Source organism: Ricinus communis, chromosome 3, assembly GCF_019578655.1.
Source record: "Ricinus communis isolate WT05 ecotype wild-type chromosome 3, ASM1957865v1, whole genome shotgun sequence".
NCBI lineage: Eukaryota > Viridiplantae > Streptophyta > Magnoliopsida > Malpighiales > Euphorbiaceae > Ricinus > Ricinus communis.
Window position 1 is genome coordinate 6,105,525 of NC_063258.1, and position 22,397 is coordinate 6,127,921.

Genomic DNA, 22,397 nt, shown 5'->3' on the forward strand with positions numbered 1-22,397 from the left:
GAAGCTGACTATAACAGTCTTGGGAGAAACTGTAGAATTTAAAGTGTTTGATTCTCTAACTATATCTCCTAGCACTTCAATTGATGAATGTACATATGTTGATTGCATGGATTATTTTATTTATGAAACATATTTACAGGATAAGGATGATAAGTTAGAAGTTGCATTAACATTGGAAAAGCATGAAGAATATTTAGATGAAGAAGTCTTAGACTTACATGATAAGTTAGATGAAGCTATTCCATTATTACCTGATGAAAGCACTATTGAAGCTTTAAATTCATCCATTAAAAGTAAATCAGAAATTATTGATGAACCACCTAAAGTTGAGCTTAAGGAGTTGCCTAACACACTTAAATATGTCTTCTTAGGAGAAAAGAATACATATCCAGTGATCATAGCCTCTGAAGAGGCAACTACTAGAGAATTGAGAAGACTTAAAAAAGCTATTAGGTGGGGAATTTCTGATATTAAGGGGATTAGTCCAACAATGTCTATGCATAAAATTATTTTAGAAGACAATTCTAAAGCGGTTAGAAATACACAGCGACGACTTAATCCCAATATGAAAGAGTAGTAAAAAAGGAAGTTCAAAAGTTATTGGATGAGGGTATTATATACCCTATAGCTGATAGTAATTGGGTAAGCCCTGTTCATGTAGTGCCTAAAAAGTCAGGCACAATAGTTGTTAAAAATGAAAAAGGGGAGTTGTCACCACAAGAATGACAACGGGGTGGAGAATGTGTATTGATTATAGAAAGTTAAACACCGCAACAAAGAATGATCATTTTCCTCTTCCTTTTATTGATCAAATATTAGAACGTTTAGCAGGACATGAATTTTATCGTTTTCTTAATGGACTTTCAGGATATTACCAGGTACCCATTACACCTGAAGATCAAGAAAGGACAACTTTCATATGTCCCTTTGGAACTTTTGTGTTTAGAAGGATGCCTTTTGGGTTGTGCAACGCTCAAGCAACATTCCAAAGATGTATGCTTTCTATTTCCTCTGACATGTTAGAAGACTGCATCGAAGTATTTATGGATGATTTCTCAGTTTTTGGTTTCTTATTTGATGCATGTCTAGGTAATCTGACTCGTGTACTTGAGAGATGCATTGAATGTAACTTAACATTGAGTTGGAAAAGGAGTCATTTCATGGTTAAACAAGGTATTGTGCTAGGGCATATTGTTTCTAGTAAAGTATTGAAGTAGACCAAGCAAAAATTGATTTAATTGTCAAATTGCCCCCTCCTACTTCAGTAAAGGGCATTAGAAGTTTTCTTGGCCGTGCAGGATTTTATAGGCGTTTTATTAAAGACTTTTCTAAAATTGCTCGTCCTTTAACTGAATTGCTGGCTAAAGATGTTAACTTTGTTTTTAATGATGCATGCCTATCTGCTTTTAACATTTTGAAAGAAAGATTGACTAGTGCACAGTTATTGTGGCACCTGATTGGTCTCTTCCCTTTGAAATCATGTATGATGCATCTGATTATGCTATAGGAGCGGTCTTAGGCCAAAGAGTTGATAAAGTGTTACATGTAATATATTATGATAGCAAAACTCTTGATGATGCTCAAGTAAACTATTTGACAACTGAAAAAGAATTTCTAGCTGTTGTATATTCATTAGACAAATTTAGATCTTACTTGGTGGGATCTAAAGTCATTGTTCATTCAGATCATGCAACTTTGAGATATCTTTTAACTAAGCCTAATGCTAACCCACGGCTTATTAGGTGGGTGCTCTTATTGCAAGAGTTTGATATAGAGATAAAAGATTAAAAAAAGGAGGGTGAAAATGTAGTAGCAGATCACCTTTCGAGGTTGATTTTCTGATTTTGATAACCTTGGTTCTAAAAAAGTAATTAATGAGACTTTTCCTTATGAACAATTGTTTGTAGTAAGTCATGAGCCACGATATGCTGACATTGTGAACTATTTGGCATGTGGTGTTATGAGAACTGACTTAACTTGGCAGGAAAAGAAACGATTTCTATCAGGGTGTAGGCATTATTATTGGGATGACCCGTATTTATTTAAACATTATTCTAATCAAATGATTAGAATATGTGTTCCTGAAGATGAGCAACAAAGCGTTCTGGCCTTTTGCCACGAAATGCATTGTGGGGGTCACTTTGGTGGTAAGAAAATAACCTACAAGGTTCTGCAATCAGGTTTCTTCTGGCCTTCGTTATTTAAAGATGCTCATATTTTTTGTGCTAAATGTGATAGGTGCCAAAGAAGTGGAAGTATTAGCAAATGAACTGAAATGCCTCAGACTTTTAATCTTGTGGTTGAACTATTTGATGTGTGGGGTATCGATTTTATAGGACTATTTCCACTTTCTCATGGTTATGAATATATACTTTCACTTTGGTGATAAGAAAATAACCTACAAGGTTCTGCAATCAGGTTTCTTTTGGCCTTCGTTATTTAAAGATGCTCATATTTTTTGTGCTAAATGTGATAGGTGCCAAAGAAGTGGAAGTATTAGCAAAGGAACTGAAATGCCTCAGACTTTTAATCTTGTAGTTGAACTATTTGATGTGTGGGGTATCAATTTTATAAGACTATTTCCACCTTCTCATGGTTATGAATATATACTTGTTGTTGTTGATTATGTGTCTAAATGAGTAGAAGCAATAGCTACACGAACTAATGACGCTAAGATAGTATGCAAATTCATAAAAGATAATATTTTTAGCAGGTTTGGAACACCTAGAGCAATCATTAATGACGGGGGAACACATTTTTACAATAAGGCATTTAGCGCTTTACTAAAGAAATATGGAGTAACTTATAGAGTTGCAACACCTTATCACCCACAAACATCATGACAGGTGGAAGTTAGCAATAGACAAATTAAGTCAATACTTGAGAAATCAGTGCGTCCATCTAGAAAAGATTGGGCTATGCACTTGAATAATGCCATGTGGGCATATCGACGGCTTATAACACACCGATTGGAATGAGTCCTTATATATTAGTAAACGGCAAAGCTTACCATTTACCGGTCGAATTAGAACATAAAGCATATTGGGCTATTAAGGAGCTTAATATGGACTTAACTAAAGCAGGTGAAGAGCGTTTGTTGCATCTAAATGAGCTAGAAAAAATGTGTAGTGAGGCATATGAGAATGCCAAGCTATACAAAGAAAGGACCAAGAAGCAACATGATAAGAGTTTACTTCGTAAATCTTTTGTCACTAGAATGAAAGTATTATTATTTAACTCACGCTTAAAACCTTTTCCAGGAAAGCTTAGATCCAAATGGAATGGATCCTTCGAAGTAATAACGGTTTTCAATCATGGTGCGGTGGAATTACGTAACATTAAGACCAAAGAACAATTCAAAGTTAATGGCCATCGCTTAAAGCCATACTATGAGGGATGACCTATGGACATGAAGTGGAGTGCATGGAAGCACCTCCAATTTGAAATAACTTTTATCAATGTCTAGCTATAGACAATAAATTTAGCACTTGTATATTACATATTTTCTATTTTTACTATTTTAGTTTTCAATTTAAAGTATTTTCTCACTTTGTTTTTAGGATCCTGCAAGAGATTCAACCATCCGAGCATATGCACGATCATCAAGTACAACAAAGGAGCTTTATGTGGTAACACTTAATTTACTAGTCGATATTGTGCTTCAAGTATTTATAAGATTATATGTATTATATAAAGGTCATTTAGTTAGGATTTGAATATCCTTTGCAATGCTTGTCTTTAGTTAGGAATTCAGTCTTAATTCTAGTCAAGTCATACTTGATAGCTTAGTTTTTCCTATTATTACTAGATACAATTTTGTTTATTTAAAAAAAAAATTCGAGCGAGCCATGTTGCGGCAGCGAAATCTCACACGGGCCCATAGCAGAGTCACGGCAAGAACGCACGGGCCTGAAGCATCAGCAGCCAGCAGCCGAAGGAGCCAAGCACCCGCCGCACCCCGCGGGCAGGCATTTGGGAGGTCCGCACAATGCGACCTCGTGGCGAAATTCGCGCGGACCCTAAAAAGAAAAAAAAAAAGAGTTGAGCAACTTTAATTTGAAATATATTAGGACTCCAAAGTTGTTCATCTCCCACTAAAACACCAAAAAGAATTTTATTTGAATTCAAAAACGCTCCTCCCCAAAATTCTAACCCTCACATAAAACCTATTTTTTTCTCTCATTTCCTCCATTAACACCACCTTATATTTTCTCTCTTCTCGTTTTTCTTTCTCTCTTGACAAAAAACCTCAATTTTTCTTCCAAAACCTCAAAATCTTTACCCATCAATCCCTATTCTACCCATTCCATAGGTAAATAATGGCCCCAAAGAAGAGAACAAGAAAGGAAAAAGGGAAAGAGATAGTCTCAAGCTCTCATGAAGAAGGCAATCGATTCCTTAGCCTTGCTTCAAGAGAGCAAGTTTCATGTAAATGCTTGGATGCTCCCTCTCTAGTTAAGTTGAATATTTTTGAGAGAATGATGATACTCTTAGATAGATTAGGATGGAAGGTTTTGCCTTTAACTCATTGCCATCATATAATGAATTAACTTTAGAGTTTTTCACAACTCTACATTATGATCCTTCCAATGACAAGGAGTTTAAGGTAAGATTGTTTGAGCATAATTATATTGTTATTATTGATACAATTGTCCAAGCTTTCGGTTTAAAGAAAGGAGGTATTTGTAAGCAACATCATAAGTTTAATTTGGGTAAGTTTTGGAAAAAACTAACGGGTCAAGACAAATATGATATTAATAACATGTCAAATAATGTCTTCAATGATCATTGCTATATGCTTATTTCAAAATTCATGTGTGGAGGCATCTTTGGTAGGAAAGAGACAAATAAGGTGACGAAGCAAGAACTAAATATTCTATGGTGTTTAGATACCCATAAATCTGTTTCTTTGGCATACTTTATTATGCAAAGTTTACTAAGGACACTGACTAGACCTAAGAATTGTATCGGGTTAGGACATATTGTTACAGGGTTGGCAATGTATCTTTGTAGTTTTGATCCAGAGTCTTCTCCATATGAGGCATTACCCTCCATGGGCAATTTAGATACTAATGCATTGATTAGAGCTAATTTGGTAAATTGTCGTGGTGGTCCTCTTACTTTTAAGCACGGATCGAGTGGAAGTAGTAGTAGTGTGGCTAGGGATGAGCCACCAAGACATGATATGGAGGAAGAATCAAATAGTGAAGAAAGTAGAGGGCAAGAATGGGGTAATCAAGGTTGGCACCAGGTTTTAACTCAACTTCAAGCAATGAACATCAACCTTAACAAACGGCGCAATGCCTTTGATTCTCAATTGGCTAATGTGGAGAAGAGTCAACGTCGACAAGCATACAGACTCGATTGCTACTTCAAATCCGTCGACTTTAATGCTAGTTCACCACCATCATCCCTGCCTCATCATTGATTCTAGTTTTGTACTAAGTCTTTTTTTTTTGTTTTAGGATTTAGCTATCTAGTTACTATAAGGCATTTGCTTTGATATTTTTAGCTATCTTAGGATTTCCATGCTTTATAGCTATTTAGGATTTCTGTTATGCATTTATTTTGTAATAATAACTTTTAGATTCTATTTTATTTATGATATTTTATTTTAAGCTAATTAGTTCTTATCAATGATGGTTCTCTAAAGCTTGTTTAAGGTTTATACGGGATGATAATTACTTATGGCCAGTAGTGATTCAAAAGGCACTCTGATTTCTAAAGGAAGTACTCTGTCTTTTTCTCTTTTATGTGTTTCTTTTATGATTAAGACATTGAGGGGCAATGTCTAAAATAAGTGTGGGGGAGAAAGATTTAGAGTAATTCTGTTATATATGCCAAGTATTTAGTAGCTTTTAATTAATTTTTGTAAAAAAAATTTAAAACTATTCTATACTTAACTTTTTGTTATTATTCTACACTAAAGAATCAATGAAAGAATGCTATTATGATAAATCTTTGAGTTCTTGAATTGATTTTTAAGCACATATGAATGTGAACTCATGAGTTGATTGCACTTAAATGATCAAATGTTCATCGTTTGCATAAGAACATGATTAGTAGTTTAGCAACATTTGACATGGGTATGATTAGAAGTACATGATTTAGGATATTATTTCCTTGTTATTATTATGGTTTACCTATGTTTTTGGAAAATGATATGGGTAAGTTAAAAGCTCTAAGTTAATAATTCTACTCTGCTAGTTTTAGTTGCTGAGTAACCGGGGGTCTTCATGACTAATGCAGAGCATCTTGATTTTTGTTTTATTGAGTAACCAGGTGCATTCATTACCCATGTTTGTATTTGCATAAAAAGGCATTAACATATCAAGAAAGAAAGAAAGAAACCCCAAGTATAAAGTAAATCTAAGGGGTGAAAAGAAAAGAAAATTTAAGAAAAAGAGCTTGCAAAGCAAGTGAAAAATGCAAATGCCTATTGATCTCTTATTTGAACATTAAGGTTTTCCTTTTTGAATAGGGTTATCATAATTTGGATTATGCATTATAATTGTATTCATTGATAATGAGTTAAACTATTTGTTATAAACATGTGTAAATGATGAATACTTGAATCTTTTGACTAACTATGATGGAGTTTACAACCTTTTAAGAAAAATTCTTATGATTCAAGTTTTCTTTGATTTGCATAATTTCTGCATTAGTGAGATTCTTTAGAATAGTACTTTTGAGCTGAGTGCGAATTGCTTTATTGATTTTTTTGCAACGATTGATTCTTAAGTTACTATTTACTTGAGGACAAGTAAAAGTTCAAGTGTGGGGGTATTTAATCGATCTAAATTGCATATAGATATTTAAGGGTATTTTAGAGCTTTAATAATTTATTTCTATATATAATATGGTATAAAGATGTATTTTACCTCACTTTAGTTTTTCTTGTCTAAATTCAGAAAATAATGCAAAAAAGGAGAATTTGAGCTAAAAACGCATTAATGGGCGTTAATTGGGCTGCGGCTATTAAAGGCTCGAGAATCAGACACGTGGGCTATTAATAGTTTAGGCCTAGCTTAATTCATTAAGGCCCAAAAAGGGGAGTTTAAGTAATTATTATGTAATTAGTGGATAATTATCATTTGAATTGTTTAGTTTGTTTAGGACAATAAGGGAAACTATAGGAGTTGTGTGTTGAGAAAAGAACTCTAAAAAAGGGAATCTCTATAAGGAGTAGAGGTGAATTAGAACAGGGAGTTCTTCGGCTACTGAATCCCTCTGGAGAAGGGTTCTATTATTCTCTGTAGAAAATTCTGGAGTTCATCATCTTTGATATCTTGCTAGCTTGTGTTGCATCATTCTTTGAAGAATCAGAGAAGCTTTTCGAAGACGTGGAGAAAGAGGACCAATCTTCTTCATTCCTTGAAGAGCCTTTGAACTTTGAGGGAGTTTTAGTTTTTTGTTTTATGAATCTTAAGTCTTTCTATTTAATTACAATGATCATTAGATTAAGTATGTTAGGCTAAGTCCCATAAGTGTTTAGTTTGGCTTTTTATTTATGTATGAACCTTATATATTTTGAGTTTAATGAATGATTTATTTGCCTTCATATGTTCATTAGTTTCATCTATTATTATTGATTGACCATCATATCAATTTAGTAGTAATATGTGTTATGAAAATCTTTAGGTTAAAAGTATTAGAAACATCATCTTTACTTTAAGCTGTGTTGGTATAAGAAACCTAAGTTGCATTATTAGCTTGAGTGACTTAGGGAAAAGACACATCACCATCTCATTTGTTAAATTAGGGCTTAAGGGAATTAAGGGGATTACTAAGTGAAAGCTAGACTAAATGCTATTTTATCATATAGTTCATATTAATCATTCTAGTTGCATATTTACTTTCTGGTTATTTAATTTCTTTTATTAAACTAAGATCATTCTCAAAACATCGGCTTAGAGTGTTTATATTTACTTTCAGCAATTTGTGTGATAGTTGGTCTTTATAATATATGCTCGACAATTTCTTGTGAGATCGACCTCGTGGTGAGCTTATCCGAACTACCATTCAGTTCGTATTATTGTGAGTACTAATTTAGACACATCAATATTAATTAAATTTATAATGAAGATAATCCAACTTTTTGTTTTATAGTTGAAGAAGAAAGAGTTAATTGGACTATTATCTTATACTAATTTTATTTTAAATGTGTGTAAATATCAATAGTTGAATTAGTTATTACTAATATAATAAAGAATAAAATAATTATTAAATTTAAAATAAAAATAAATGTTGTTAATGTTACAAATTGATATAAAATAAATTAATGTGTTTATAACTAAATTTGGTATGAATAATTTTAATCCATCAAATTAAGTATCTAATATTTTAATTAGATTAACTTAATTAATAGAAACACATAATAAATACTTATATCATATTAAAATATTAATTAGTGTTTGCTACTGTTTTTATTTTTAAATTTTTAATAATGATTTTAAGTGATTAATATAAATATTAAAACTAAAATGTTTTTACAAAAATAAATTAAATAAAATTTTGATTAGTCCAAGCATGTACTTTAAACCGAATGGATGTATATATATATATATATATATAATAAATTGATATCTTTTATTTTTCTACTTTTAATATGATTTAATTATATTAATAATTTAAATTCTTAATAGAATTGAATTTTTAAAATTAGAGTTGTTAATATTATTTATTATTTAATTAAATAATTTAATTAATTTAAGAAATGGTAAGACATTATTATATATGTTATAATAATAATAATTCTTTATAATAAAGAATTTAACATTTATATAGATAACTTAGAAGATGTTCACTCAATAGAAAAACCATTTCTTATTTATTACTTGATTAATTAATTAACAGTTATAAATCTATTTTTATTTCTTTCTTATTAATGATCCGGATTGACCCAACATGGCAACTTGGATCCATTTTCTTTGATAAAAGTGTTATATATATAGTCTCAAACCTGCAGCTTCACTTGAAAAATTACCAAATAATTAATTAATGAAATTTTTTTGTTAAAATACCTTATAATTTAATATATTTTCATTTTAGATAATGTGGTTTACCTTTTTTTACTTTAATACATATTCATGGCAGTTAGTAAATAACGGCCAAATTGCACATTATCGTTAAAAACTTCTGACATAGCATGCAATAACTATTGTTCTTCCAACCACCATGTCAGCACTTGCTAATAGTGTTATGAAATTTACTCATTATTTGCTAATGTTCATATTCATAAGATATTAAAGTGAAAAAAAATAAACTACAAACCTTAAAATGAAAATATGCTAAATCATAAAATAATTTATATCACGACCCACTCTGTGGACCCATGACCAGCACTAGGGAATGTGTAGGCTTAAGGCCACCGAATCCCGTAGTAAGCCTGACACTCACTAACTCAATCAAATCTCATCTCAAATTAATATTATTAAAGCCACAAATTATCTTAATAGTTACATTTTACATAATTACTTCGGTCTACCAGAAAAATTAGGCGAGACCCGAAACTCATAAAATTTACAACTGATACCTCTATTATTGCAACTGCGGAGAATCTAAGATTTTTACAATTTGACATACCAAATCAAATACCACCCGATGATGAAGAAGTCGGGTTACTGAGTAAGAGTCACGGGAAGACTAACAGTCATGAATCTGAAAAACAGTAAATGGAGATTGTCAGTCACGAGAGTGAGTTAAAATCAAATAATCTAGAGACTATTGCAGTCTTCACAGAAAATATTAATCATTTGAATCAGTATATCAAACCATGCACGTAAATACAACTCATATTATAATCATACGAAATAAATAAATAAATAAAATAAATTTTTATTTTTACAGGACGAGTGGCTCAGTAGAACCCTAATTTCCAAATTCTAGTAGCCTTTTGGCTCTCTTGATCCAATAAGACTGGCGCCTAGAGAGCAATGCTCGACCAGGGACCTTACCTCCAGTCTAGTCACTTAAGTATCCAAATAAGCCGGCGCCCAGAGAGCAATGCTCGACCAGAGACCTTTACTCGACCAGGGTCCTTAACTCCAGTCCGGTCACTTAATATTCAAATAAGCCGGCGCCCAGAGAGCGAAGCTCGACCAGGGTCCTTTACTCCGGCATCTCACTCAAATCAGCCCAGAGAGCCATGCTCGACCAGGGCGAACTCATAAAAATCTTATTACCCGTCCATGATCATTACCGGTGCGCACGCGGTCCTGATGTAACCCATCAGGTGGCATGTTTCCAAATCGCAATCATCACATTTAATAAATATCATTGTCTAATGAAATCATCCAACACATATCGAAGTAAAGATTAAACATTTAGGGTAAAGCAACGTGCAATTCGTGAGGGGAAAAATAATAACGTATGTATTATTATAACATTACTAATAATAACATTTATATTATTTTCAATAATTAATAATCAAGGGAAATCATTTATATTGCGATACTAACAATCATATCAAGCATAAATTCTAAAATAGCTTATTAAAATCAGACTTATCAATAGTGCAATGATTAAATGACTTTAACTCATAGAATTGGGCGACCTCCTAGCTCTGCTCCGGTGCCTCGGTTGGAGCAAACCGAACAGACAGATCATCTAATCACGGAAAACAATTTATCAAAATGCTGAAACAATCGATCATTAATCCTAGGTCTAGACTCCTAGAACTGACTGTCTAAGAATCTCGACTCGGGAGAATTCTACCGAAAATCCGGCAGAACCTCCCCTACAACACGGACATTACCACCCGTAAAAACGGATCCAGGACCTGCAGAAAAACACTTCAAATATTCAACAATTCAAACAACGGGAGTCGGGTCCCCAAACTTCACTATTTCCTGACCACGCCACACATCACAAAATACAAGGCAGGCAAACTGACAGACAATTATTTTTGACTCACAAATATCATCAAATACTCAATATAAACCAATAGACACACAATTAAACCAAGAATTTCCAAAATTACACGCTAGAGAAAAAATTACCGAGACATTCGATCGCTCGGTCGACTCGCCTCCAACCGCCGGAGTCCGATCGACGATCCGAACTCACCATCGGACTCCAAACGACGCGCTGACGACGATCTCCGCTTTTGATTTTCCGATCAACCGGAGAGATTTACGGACGATCTCGGCCGTCGATTTGTAAACGAAGCCCGATCGCCACAAAACCGGTGCCATTACGAAGCTTGAGCTGACGAGAGCCAGGATATGCCCTCCGATCGTCCATAGCTCGCCGGAGCTCGCCGGAAATGCCCAAGAACCTCGGCTGCCTCCATTTTCTCTTTCCACCGCAAACCTTCGTTTTCGGCCCCCATTGTCGACACCGCCGCCGCCAAAACAAAGCTAAGGCTGAGAGGAGTCGATCGCCACCAAGATCAACGCACGCACGACGCAGGAGTCTCGGCTCTCTCCTCGCGTGCCGCCCGCCTGGCTCCACGCCCGACGCCGCAACTCCTTCCTCCGCACGCTCCTCTCTCTCCCCCGACATCTCTTTTCCTTTTTCTTCTTCTTCCCCGATTCCATTCCTTTCAATACCGACATTTGACCCCTAAACTTTTCCGTATTACAATTTGGTCCCCCAGCTTTCTTAATTACTTACAATTTCATCCTGCAGGATTCCAATTTAACCCCTAAACTTTTCTTTATCCTTTCAATTAAGCCCTTAACTAATTAATTTAGGCCAAATCAGAATTATTGAAAATATATAATTACATAAATACCCCTGACCGACATATTTATTTATAAAAATACCAAACTCACAAATTTCCATTAAAATCTCATAAAAATAAAATTATACTTTCAATCCTTATTCCAAAATAAATTTCCAATTTAATCCTAACACAAAATTAATTTAAATAATAAATTCACTAATTATTTTCCAACTTAAAATTAAATACTACTAGCCAATTAAAATACCAATTCCCCCAAAATTCTTTTATAAAAACATCCTTTACAATTTCTTCAAAAATTTTCCAATATATATAATTTTATTTATACAAATACATATACATTGGGAAAAAATTAGAATAATCAAAAATATAATCTACCCTTCAAATAATTTACTTAATTAATTCTTAAAATTTCAAACTAATTGGGTATAAAAAATAACTCATTTATTTATCTAACATTAAAATTCAAAATTTGTATTTAAATCATTCTAATTAAACCAAATAAAAATAAAGCTAAAATTAACTTAAATAAAAACTCATTATTAATCATTATTAACGTTATATTTATTAAAGAAAAATTTCGGATATTATAATTTATTGAAATTTTTCTTTAATTAAATTGTGATGATTAACTCTACTTTCTATAATTACTAAGTTATAAGAGGATACTCAAACTTTAAAAAAAAAATTCAAAAATTTGTATTTACGAATGAGCTAAATCTATGAATGTAATAATTGCAGCTTAATTATAAGAAGAACTATAAGAAGAATGAAAAATATCAAATATTTTATTATTATTTGTCTCAGCTTTTGCTTGACTGATGTGGCATATATAATATTTTTACTAAACTGTTCCTTACCTTTAAACCATTAACATGTAATTTAATAAAAATATTACATGCTACATCGCAAGGGCAAGAATTGAAACAAATAACAATAGACAGTAGACAGTGTAGCATTACTTAAAAAAGAGGGTTAAATGCACCGCCGGTATCCAACCTTCGCACTTTTTTTCAAATGGTACCAAATCTTCAATTTGTTTCTTTTTGGTACCACTACTATTATTTATGTATCTTCCACCAGTACCAAAAAGGAATCCAGCACTTATTTGCTGATGTGGCTACTGGATTTTGAATTGATAACACACCACTTGTCACATCTGTTGCTCACTCAACAAATAGTTATCCAACTCAGCAATTACAAACATCTAGTTTTCGTTCCCAATTTATAACTCTAAACCCCAAATAAATAACCCTAAATCAGAAAAATTCCCAAATTATGAAACCTAGTTTTTATTATATCGATCGATTTACTTTCTGTAATAATCGATTATATAGCTTCCTTGTTCTTTATCGTGTCGTATTGAATTACAGTGTGTTTAGTGTTGGAGTTGAGCCACTGATCTATATGTGCATGGTGACTTCGTCTGTCGAACTGAAAGTGAAGCTTTGCCAAAACAACTAAAAGTGAAGCTTCGTCTCTCGAACAGAAAGGAAATTCGAGCGCAAGTTTGGTTATGCTCTATTATAGTAAGTTTTGGGGATGTTGTCTTAGCTTACATTGATATGTTTTGAGTTGTAATGAAGAACCTTCTTCTTGTACATATTCTTCATTTGTCATTTTATTAACTTAAAAATGGACAGTGGTGAATCTGACCTTACAACTGAGCTGCTGAATGAGTACAAGAATGGATTAATTTGCTAAATTCAAAGCTGCAGAAAATGAAAGAAGAAAGAAGGAGCATGAAGTGCAGAATGGACCTGTCTAAGCTTGGTTGTTATGGTGTGGCTAGGATTGTTATTTTTAAGATATAGCTTTACTTAAAGATATACTTTGGATACAGTAGTATTTACAATTACTGTTACTTATGTAATTTACTGATGAATGAATGAAATGATAAATGAGTATTTGGTTTTTACAGTAGTTGATTAATATTGCTTCATTTGAATGTTACTATTATGATAAATATGCACAGACATGTCCTATATAGAGCAATTCTCGCAACATACAAGTTAAGTGAAAATAATTGTACTCTGTTGATTACTTTAAATAATGAAATGTTTAAACAAAAAGTGAATGGATGTGGAAATCCTGTCCACATGAACCCTACACCCAAGGCTGTCAAAAGGCATTACAAAAAACAAAATTCAGTCAAAGGACCACATGTTAGGTCCACACATATATTAACATATTAACAACACAACAACCAAAATAAACATTATTTTTTAGGGTTTCCAATTGTAATTCCTTTGTTCTTTGCATTTCCTGGAGGCACCCGAGCTCTCTTCTTTATTGAAACACTTCCATCAATCTTTTGTTTTCCTTTTGTCTTGTTTTGTTATTGTGGTAACTCATTCAGCCCCAAGATCTTTGCTCAACAACCCTGGGAATTTGAAAGTCTTTTTTTCCTTAGCTTCAGTTCCTCCTTTCTGTGTTTCTGAAAGTCTTCCAATGGCCAGATCTGGTGGCAGCACACTCAACAAATCATTAATACTTTTACTCTTCTTGCTGGTAGGTTTTGAAGGTGATGTAGTAGAGTGAACTGCAGGTTTTTCTGATTCTTTTGCTGATGGTATTACATTGAATAACTGTATAATAAAGTCTCAAGTTAGCAAACAGTTGACATTACTGAATAAATATTATAGGTGACATATTACTTACCTGTGGCAGTGGTATTAGCAGTGACAAATTATCAAATGTTGAAGTTGTCCCTAAAGGAGCTGTGTTTGTAGGAGCTACATTATCAGGTTGGTCATCTACATTCTGTGCAGCAGTAGTTGCAGCATTTGATTCCTTTTCCTTTTGCTGTTTTTTTGTCTTTCTCTTCACCTACAATAAGAAAGAAAGAAATTGAAGAGGTATTATATACCAATTGGATATAAGTAACCAATGTTTGGTATCAATTGAATATAAGTTACCAATGTTTGATACCAATTTGATATAGTTTGGTACCAATTGAATATAAAAGAAGACAGTTTGGTACCAATTAGGTGTACTTATAGGCAGTTTTTCCCTCGTTGTAGAAGCACCAGCACCATGAAACCTCTTATTGTGGCCCTTAGCACCACAAACTATGCATGTCATCAGAGAGCCCTTCTTGGTGACCTTACCATTTCTAATCAAACCCTCTATCTCTTCTTCCTCTAACCTTCTCTTTTTAGCAGGTCTGTCTTTTCTAGGTTTTATTGGTTTAGGGGGTAAGACTGGTGGGGCAGTTGCCTTGGGCCAAAATTCTTTACTGGTGGTTAGGTTAATCAAATGGCTATAGCATTTTAGGTATGTTTCAACCTTGTAGAAGTCATGTATATAAAATTCAGGGTTCTCATTGTTATACTAAATTGCACATACAGCATGACAACAAGGTATTTCAGTTAGATCCCACCTCCTACATGTGCATGTCATTTCTTGTTTGTCAACTACAAACTGTCCCCAGCTTCTGCCCCAACTTTTTCTTTTGTTTTCCACTTATCCCTACTAAATATATGCATTAATTTAGAACCCTCCACAGCCACTGCCATTTCTAAAGCATCCTTATCAGTTTCAAGGCTTCTTAACCCATCACTTATACTCTTTGTAGGATCCTTCCACATAATCAGCTTTGTTTCAGGATTCAGTCCTAGCTCTCTAGCCATTGAATCAATTTTTATCCTGGATATCTTATCTAAACTACAAAAATCCACAACTCCTATATCCCATAGCTTAGGTTCACCTCTAACATCAACTCCATAATCATACCAATACAAAATGAAGTATTCGGAATTAGGCACTGCAAAATAAATTAATTAAACAAATGTGAAACAACCACACATAAGCAGTGTTTATAAACAAACATCATCAACATTCTTTGCATTTTTAAAAAGGATTAGGGAAAATCCTAGCCCCTGCATTGTTAACTTCCAAATAAATGCAGCGTGCATTACTCAATGAAAGATGCAAAATAGCTTTCAATAACCACAGAATAAATATCGGTCCGCTTGTACTTACAGTATAGTGGTGGATCTTCGGTTTTCTCCCTTACTCGTCAGTCGAGTGTCATTGTTCTACAATGTCGTAATATCCAGGTACGAAGAAGAGGGTCAGAGACGAGAAATGAGAGATTCAGAGATTGTTGACAATGAAGGTGGAAGTCGAGCGGTTTGCATTGATTTTTGAGGTTTGGTACCAACAGTTACTTTTGGATTAGCTTAGAGGAAGAAATCAATTTCATTACAATTTCCCTCAATTTTTTAGCTAAAATTTAAGGTAATTAGTTAATTGCTGACTAGGATTAAGTTGTTGAGTCAGCAACAGGTGTGTTATCAATTCAAAATCCGGCAGCCACATGAGCAAATAAGTGCCGGATTCCTCTTTGGTACTGGCGGAAGATACATAAATAATAGGAGTGGTACCAAAAAGAAACAAATTGAAGGTTTGGTACCATTTGGAAAAAAAGTGCGAAGATTTGGTACCAGCGGTGCATTTAACCCTAAAAAAGAAATATGGCAAGTTTAACCAGTCAATGGCTGAAGCTAGTACAACAAACTGCAAAAAGAGATCATCTTTCATAGTTTCCCATGCATCATACAAGAACTTATACCAAAAAATAAATGTTCCCATATTGACTGTGAGAGACTATGAACATGAACGGGAAAAAGAAAAAGGATATGGAAATAACAGTATAACAATAATTTTACAACATATTGGAAGTTGACATAAGTTACAAGATGTTCATTCACAGTGTCATCTCCACAAATAACACTGTCACATCAAAATTTAAACAAAAATGATATTGGTAGTGATAGGAAAGAAAAAATAAATAGGAAACATATATCTAAGAAACTAAGGGAAACCTAATATTTTTAAGTGAAAAGAATTAAGCTTACAGTTGATATCAGAACAAATATATCTCTCTTTGTTACATACTTGTAGAGTACATAATTATGGTCTTGAGTCCTCTGAATCGGAGCTCCTTTTGACCGCTCATTGATGACTGGAAGAAGAAAAAGAACTGATGGACAAACTCACATTTCCTGATCCACTGGCAGCACAGTCTGGAGATTTCTTGCTAACATTGTATGGAGAGGCATTCATCACCCTGAAATGAACAAATGGAAATTTAAGGCGAGAAAATTGAGTTGCAAACCAAATAAATATATTTCTTAAAGAAAGAAAAAAAAAAAGAGGGTTCAGCATGTTTGGTTTAGTTGTTAGTAGTTAAGAAGAGGTTTGTCTCCCAACAGCTAACTTTATTCTTCTGGTAAATTAGAAAAAGAAAAAGTAGTTGATAACTGATAGGCTACCTAACAGTTCTAGTTCATCATTTAATCAAAATCAGTTGCTCGCACCCCAGATTATTCAATGAAACCACCAATCTTCAATGTCTATATCTTTTATCCTTTTTCCTGGCTTACTTTCACCTCCTAATACTAATAGCACATAACAAAGTTCAGGATAGGCACCATCCCAAGTTTCCAACTCCACGCCTATTCTACTGCCCTTATACAAGGGGCCATGGTAAGTTGTAGCCCTTTCATATTTAGTCTTCGTAATTCTAGTGAATCCACTGATTCTAAGAGGTTTGAGCATACGGAAAAGCATTTACAATATGTCTAATGAAAAGAATGCTTTCTTCATATTATAGAAACTAAGTTAAGATTTGCATACCCTAGGTGTATCTAGTCCAACAAATAGGTGAGTGACACATATCCTGAATGTTTATTAGAAAGTGAGTCACTCGATATGCATTTGGTAACAGTTATTTCATAATTTGAATTTCCCTTCCTCTTAAGGATTGATGGATTAAGAACTTCTCAAATACACCATCAGCAATTGATATCGTGCTACAAACAATTTATTTCAGTTGAATTAATAGTTACTTTGTCGAACAATACACAAGACTGAAATAATTCAAGAACTCAAGCAAGCAAGTCAGTATGGGACAAATTTAGCAAAGAAGCTACTCGTTGATATTATCCAAATCTTAAAATAAAAGTAGGTACTTAGAAAACAGATGATGGCTTGCTTGACCGCTCAAGTGCAGCACAATAATTTAGACAGTCATATATGTTCTGCAAACATTCTCTGGCAGATAGTAAAAGTAATCTCATCTTTTTAATGTGCAAAATGCATTGTGAAGCACATAAGCACCTAGAAACAAATTCACCAAAGAACATAGAGCAACCCCCTTAATGGTTTAAAAAGAACTCATTTCAGAAGGCAGAAACTAAGATATAGTGTAATAAAATATATGCATCAAGAGTACTTCATGTCCTATGGCAATCCAAAAAAACGTATAGGCATAAACTCAACTTTCAATGTCATGATCCTGAACTAGGAACTTATATTATATTGCAAATTATTATGGTTAGGCATATGCTTTCTTTGAAGAATATGCACTACTGCATACCTTTCTTTGCGCTTCTCCAAAAACCGAGCCAATGATGCTTTACGAGCCTGAGGTACAGCCACTGCAAAGAAAACAGAAATTTTTTTACAATGAATCATATATAAAAGATTAAGTCAATTAGTATTCAAATGACCATTAAAATTTGAACATAAAAAGTAAAGAATCTTACCTGCTGGAATCAGGGTTGCAGAACCAGGTCCTACAGAAGTAATTGCCCTGGGGGTTTCTGTTTGGTTACTTCCAGATGCTAAAGCTCCAACTGATCTTACTGCTGCTAATTCATTGGGACTGCTAGAAGTCACAGAAATGGGGCTTGGGAGGCCTGAGCATGGAGATGTAGTATGGACTTTATTCTCAATATAACCATCACCAGCAGAAGCCCTTGTGATCGGTGCCTGCACTTGAGCTGTCGAGAACATCTTATTTTGAGTCACTGAAGATCCATGTCCAGCCAACAGCATCATAGCTTGAGCCTGTATGGAGAAGCAAGCAATTAATAAAAATGAATACCACATATAGATAATCATGGATGTAGATAAGCTTGGCTGATAGGTCTATTGGGGAAACAGAACCACCTTAAAAATTCTTGTGTTGTTTCTGTTCGATTTGTACATGTGAGTTCCATAATTTACTAGCATTAAAGCTTCAAGAAGAAGAGAAATGATACCTTCTCAGGAGAAATATCATCATAAACGCAAACAGAACCACCATAGAATATGGTCAACTGAGCAGGTGCTCCTGGGGATTTAGACCCATTTCTACAAAAGATAATCAATTTCATCTCTCAGCAATTCCAGAGATAGTTGCACTGTATGCACATATAAAAAGGGCATTAGATAATTAGATACCTAAGATCAGTGGTGCCAACAATAGAACTTGGAGTGGGATGAACTGATGCAGGGCTTAAGCTTTGTACTCCTTCAAGAGATAGAGAGTTCATGGCATTACTAATCATATTGTGACCTGTGGAAGTAAAATGGGATTGCAAAACAGGATTGCTCATAGAAACAGTAATTGTTTGATTCTGTTGATTGGAAACTGGGAATATCCTCATTTGCTGGGGGCGATGGATTGAATATCCATCAAAGTGTTGCACAGAATAAGTTGTCGTTGCATAATTGTTTGTCCCTTGTTTATCAAGAGTCATTTTTTTCTGCAGTTCACGGGTGGAAAATAATGGGGCAGAAGATTAGTTCAAACACGAAAAAGACCATATGAAGCATGTATTGAGCTAACCATTTCCTATTGAAATTGATTAACAATTTCAAGAAACTACCACCATATAACAGTATCACCAGATAATCTCTCATGGATGCCATATAATTTCATGTTAAAGGTAAATATCCTTATTTTTTCATATGTAACTTGCAGAACATAAATTAGCTAAACATCAAAAGAAAAAAAAAAAGAAAAATAACACAGTGGCAATGATTAACCTGAACGATGCTAGAGAATGTCTTTCGGGTGGAATCCAAAGCATCAGCAGTTGAAATGGGAGTAAATCCAGAAGATATAAGGGGATCATGAATAGTCTTTCTTGGCTTTTCTTCCAGACTAGACTTAAATGACAAGAATTGAGGAATGGCAGAAACCTTGTTTGAGAAAGACCACTGCATTGCTGAACCTCTCATTGATACTGCAAAACCAAAAGAAAATAGAACTTAGTTCTGTCCATGACAGTAATTTCCTGCTATAAGTTAAGATCCGGCATGACTAACTGCAAATAAATAAATAAATACACTGGCACATGCTTACATAAATATATTAACGAATGACTTTGAAAACTTATAATAGTTTGATAGAATAATATAATTGATACAAAACTAAGACCAAATGAGGTATTGACAAGTGTAGAAAAAGCAGTTTATATATTGCTCACCTAGTTAGTGGCCATACCATATGCCAAAAAGAATCTTGATTCTCACATACAGACAATATTTAAATTTAGTTAAATAAGAAACTTTTTTATAGAGTGGAACTCTTAATGTGAGCTAGGACTAAAATAATTGTTAACAATTCTTATCACAACATGTTTCAAAATGACAAATAACATTTGCATGAAGAGTTAACAAAAATTTAGGTTTCTTTGTTGCTTTTTTGGCTGCTATGCTCTCATCAAATGAACTACACATAGGGTAGTAATCCCAGTCTCTATTGAAAGACTATATAGAATTTGAATGTAAAACCTTTTGCTGAAAATCCCAAATATTTAATGATGGGAGATTTTTTGCAAACAGATCATTTACCAGTATTTTGTGATGATGATGCCAAAACACACCCTTCATAAAATCTTTTCAAGGAAAAGAAACGAAATGAAGTTGCAGCTTCCAAAATTAATAACCAAGTATGAATCCATTTTGTTACTGCTATCTTTTAAGAACTAAAGACAACAAAGAGAACAAGTAATGACCTTAGAAACATTGGACTTTTAAATCTTGATGTTGGTAAAAATATATTTCTTTATTCCATTTAAAATAAAAGTTGCTTGCACCTAGCCAAGCACTACCATTCAGAATAAGCACATGAAAATTATAAAATAAAAAAACAAAGATTACTTTATACAAAAGCCCTTGTATTAAGAGCATAATTTAATCATATCGTACCTTTTAATTTAATTTCTTCTTTCTAGATTTCCTTTTCACACGTTAGATATCATATAAATGTGTTTTATTCTGTGGTGGGGCAAATACTTTATTAGCAATATGCATCGTTGCATCTGTCAGGCACTACCATTCAGAACATAATTTTTTTCTTTGTTTAAAGGAACTCAACATCACCTATTAATATAATACGCTTAAATAAAACAACACCTATTAATATAAACATGAACAGCTCATGTGCATGTTAGCTTAAAACCATTATCTTATACCAAAATAAAATTATAACCTAAAAGTCAAAAGTAGAAACCTAAACAAAAATTATATCAGAATCCAAAACAATCAAATAAAATTAAAAAGAAAAACACGTTTTTCTAACCAGCCAACTGAACCCGTGAAGTTACCTACCAGAATAGCTATTGAGTTGATAAATTTTTCTTTTATAAGTCAGAAGTGCCCCTGCATCTGCTAGGCTAACACCCCTAAAAATTCGCGTTAATAATGAAAACACAAATTATCATGTAATTGTTTTCTGTTATTTCTTTCTTTGATTACTTTATGCAAAGTATCCAATGGTTGGTTGCTTTAAAAAATTGTGCTTAATGCTTAAGATGTGTCTTTATTTACATATTCTCCATGAGGTTTCTTGTTGAATACACTATCCTTATCCCACGTTTGGTTGATGAGAAAACTTGAGATTTCTGTTTTCAAAGTAAACCAATTTCAATGTTTACATTACCCAAATGCTACAATATGGTAACCATCAAACCAATACTTGAATTAAACTCAACAGCCGCTTCAAAAAAGAACCCAACAAGAATTGACAAAGTTTGATTCTTTCTTTGTTTTCTCACACTTTCCCAGCAACCAAACAATAAAAGAAAAACTCAAGAACCAAGTTTCAGACAATATGATTACAACAAAAACAATTAAGACTATAAGAGAATTCTAGCAATATATTCTCCAATAAATAAGCTTTGAATAAGAAGTGAAATCTAAACCAAGAAACAAACATACCCAAATCCTCGGAGCTATCAATGGTCTCCTCTTTCACAGTAAAAGGAATGTTTTCTGAAGCTAGACCCAAAAAATCTCTCTCTATCATATTCTTCATTCAATACCCACAAAGCGAATAAGCTTACTATAACTAGAGAACCCAGTTTCTGGTTTCTGCTTTTCTCTTTTTCCTCTTCTACTCTCCTGTTTTTTATTGCTGAAAAGCTTTCCCAACGAACAAAGGAGAAAAAAATAAAATAGTTTGCTTGTTTAAACAGAGAAGGCAAACTGAGTGGTCCTTTATATATTAATACTGTCTAAATAATTTATATTGTTCTCTGCTATTATAGGTTTGGCTGCAAGGAACTGGAGGGAAATGAATAACAAATGAAAGGATTGAGGAAGTATGGCAATAGCTATTCTTTTACTGTTGGACTTTCTGTTCCTTTTTAAAAATGAAAATTCAGTATCTGCAGTTAATCTAACTAACTAATTTATGTCTTATTGAGTGGGAGTGGATAATAAAACTCTGTTAAAAATTTTAAGGTATCTTTTAGAAATATTCTAAAATTAAAAAAAAAAAATATTATTTTACTATATAGATTTTAAGAAAAAAATTATTTTTTTAATTTTTTTAAACAATACTATATGGTTATTTTTCTGTTTTTCTTTGGTGATCAAAAAACAACCAATATCATATTTTCTAAAAAAAATTAAAATTATACTTTTATAT

The 22,397-nt window shown here is 33.3% G+C and overlaps 1 protein-coding gene across 1 annotated transcript; it reads right to left on the minus strand.

Annotated features, from left to right (window-relative positions):
- Nucleotides 1-16,336: 16,336 nt before the first annotated feature.
- On the minus strand, nucleotides 16,337-22,011 carry LOC8263896 (protein TIFY 6B). The gene is made up of 7 exons (XM_002530738.4): nucleotides 21,686-22,011; nucleotides 19,508-19,707; nucleotides 18,920-19,224; nucleotides 18,739-18,829; nucleotides 18,241-18,544; nucleotides 18,072-18,132; nucleotides 16,337-16,760 (listed from the first exon to the last, which is right to left on the minus strand). Exons 1-7 carry the CDS (start codon nucleotides 21,780-21,782, stop codon nucleotides 16,646-16,648), a joined length of 1,173 nt encoding a protein of 390 aa, XP_002530784.2. The 5' UTR covers nucleotides 21,783-22,011; the 3' UTR covers nucleotides 16,337-16,645.
- Nucleotides 22,012-22,397: the final 386 nt, after the last annotated feature.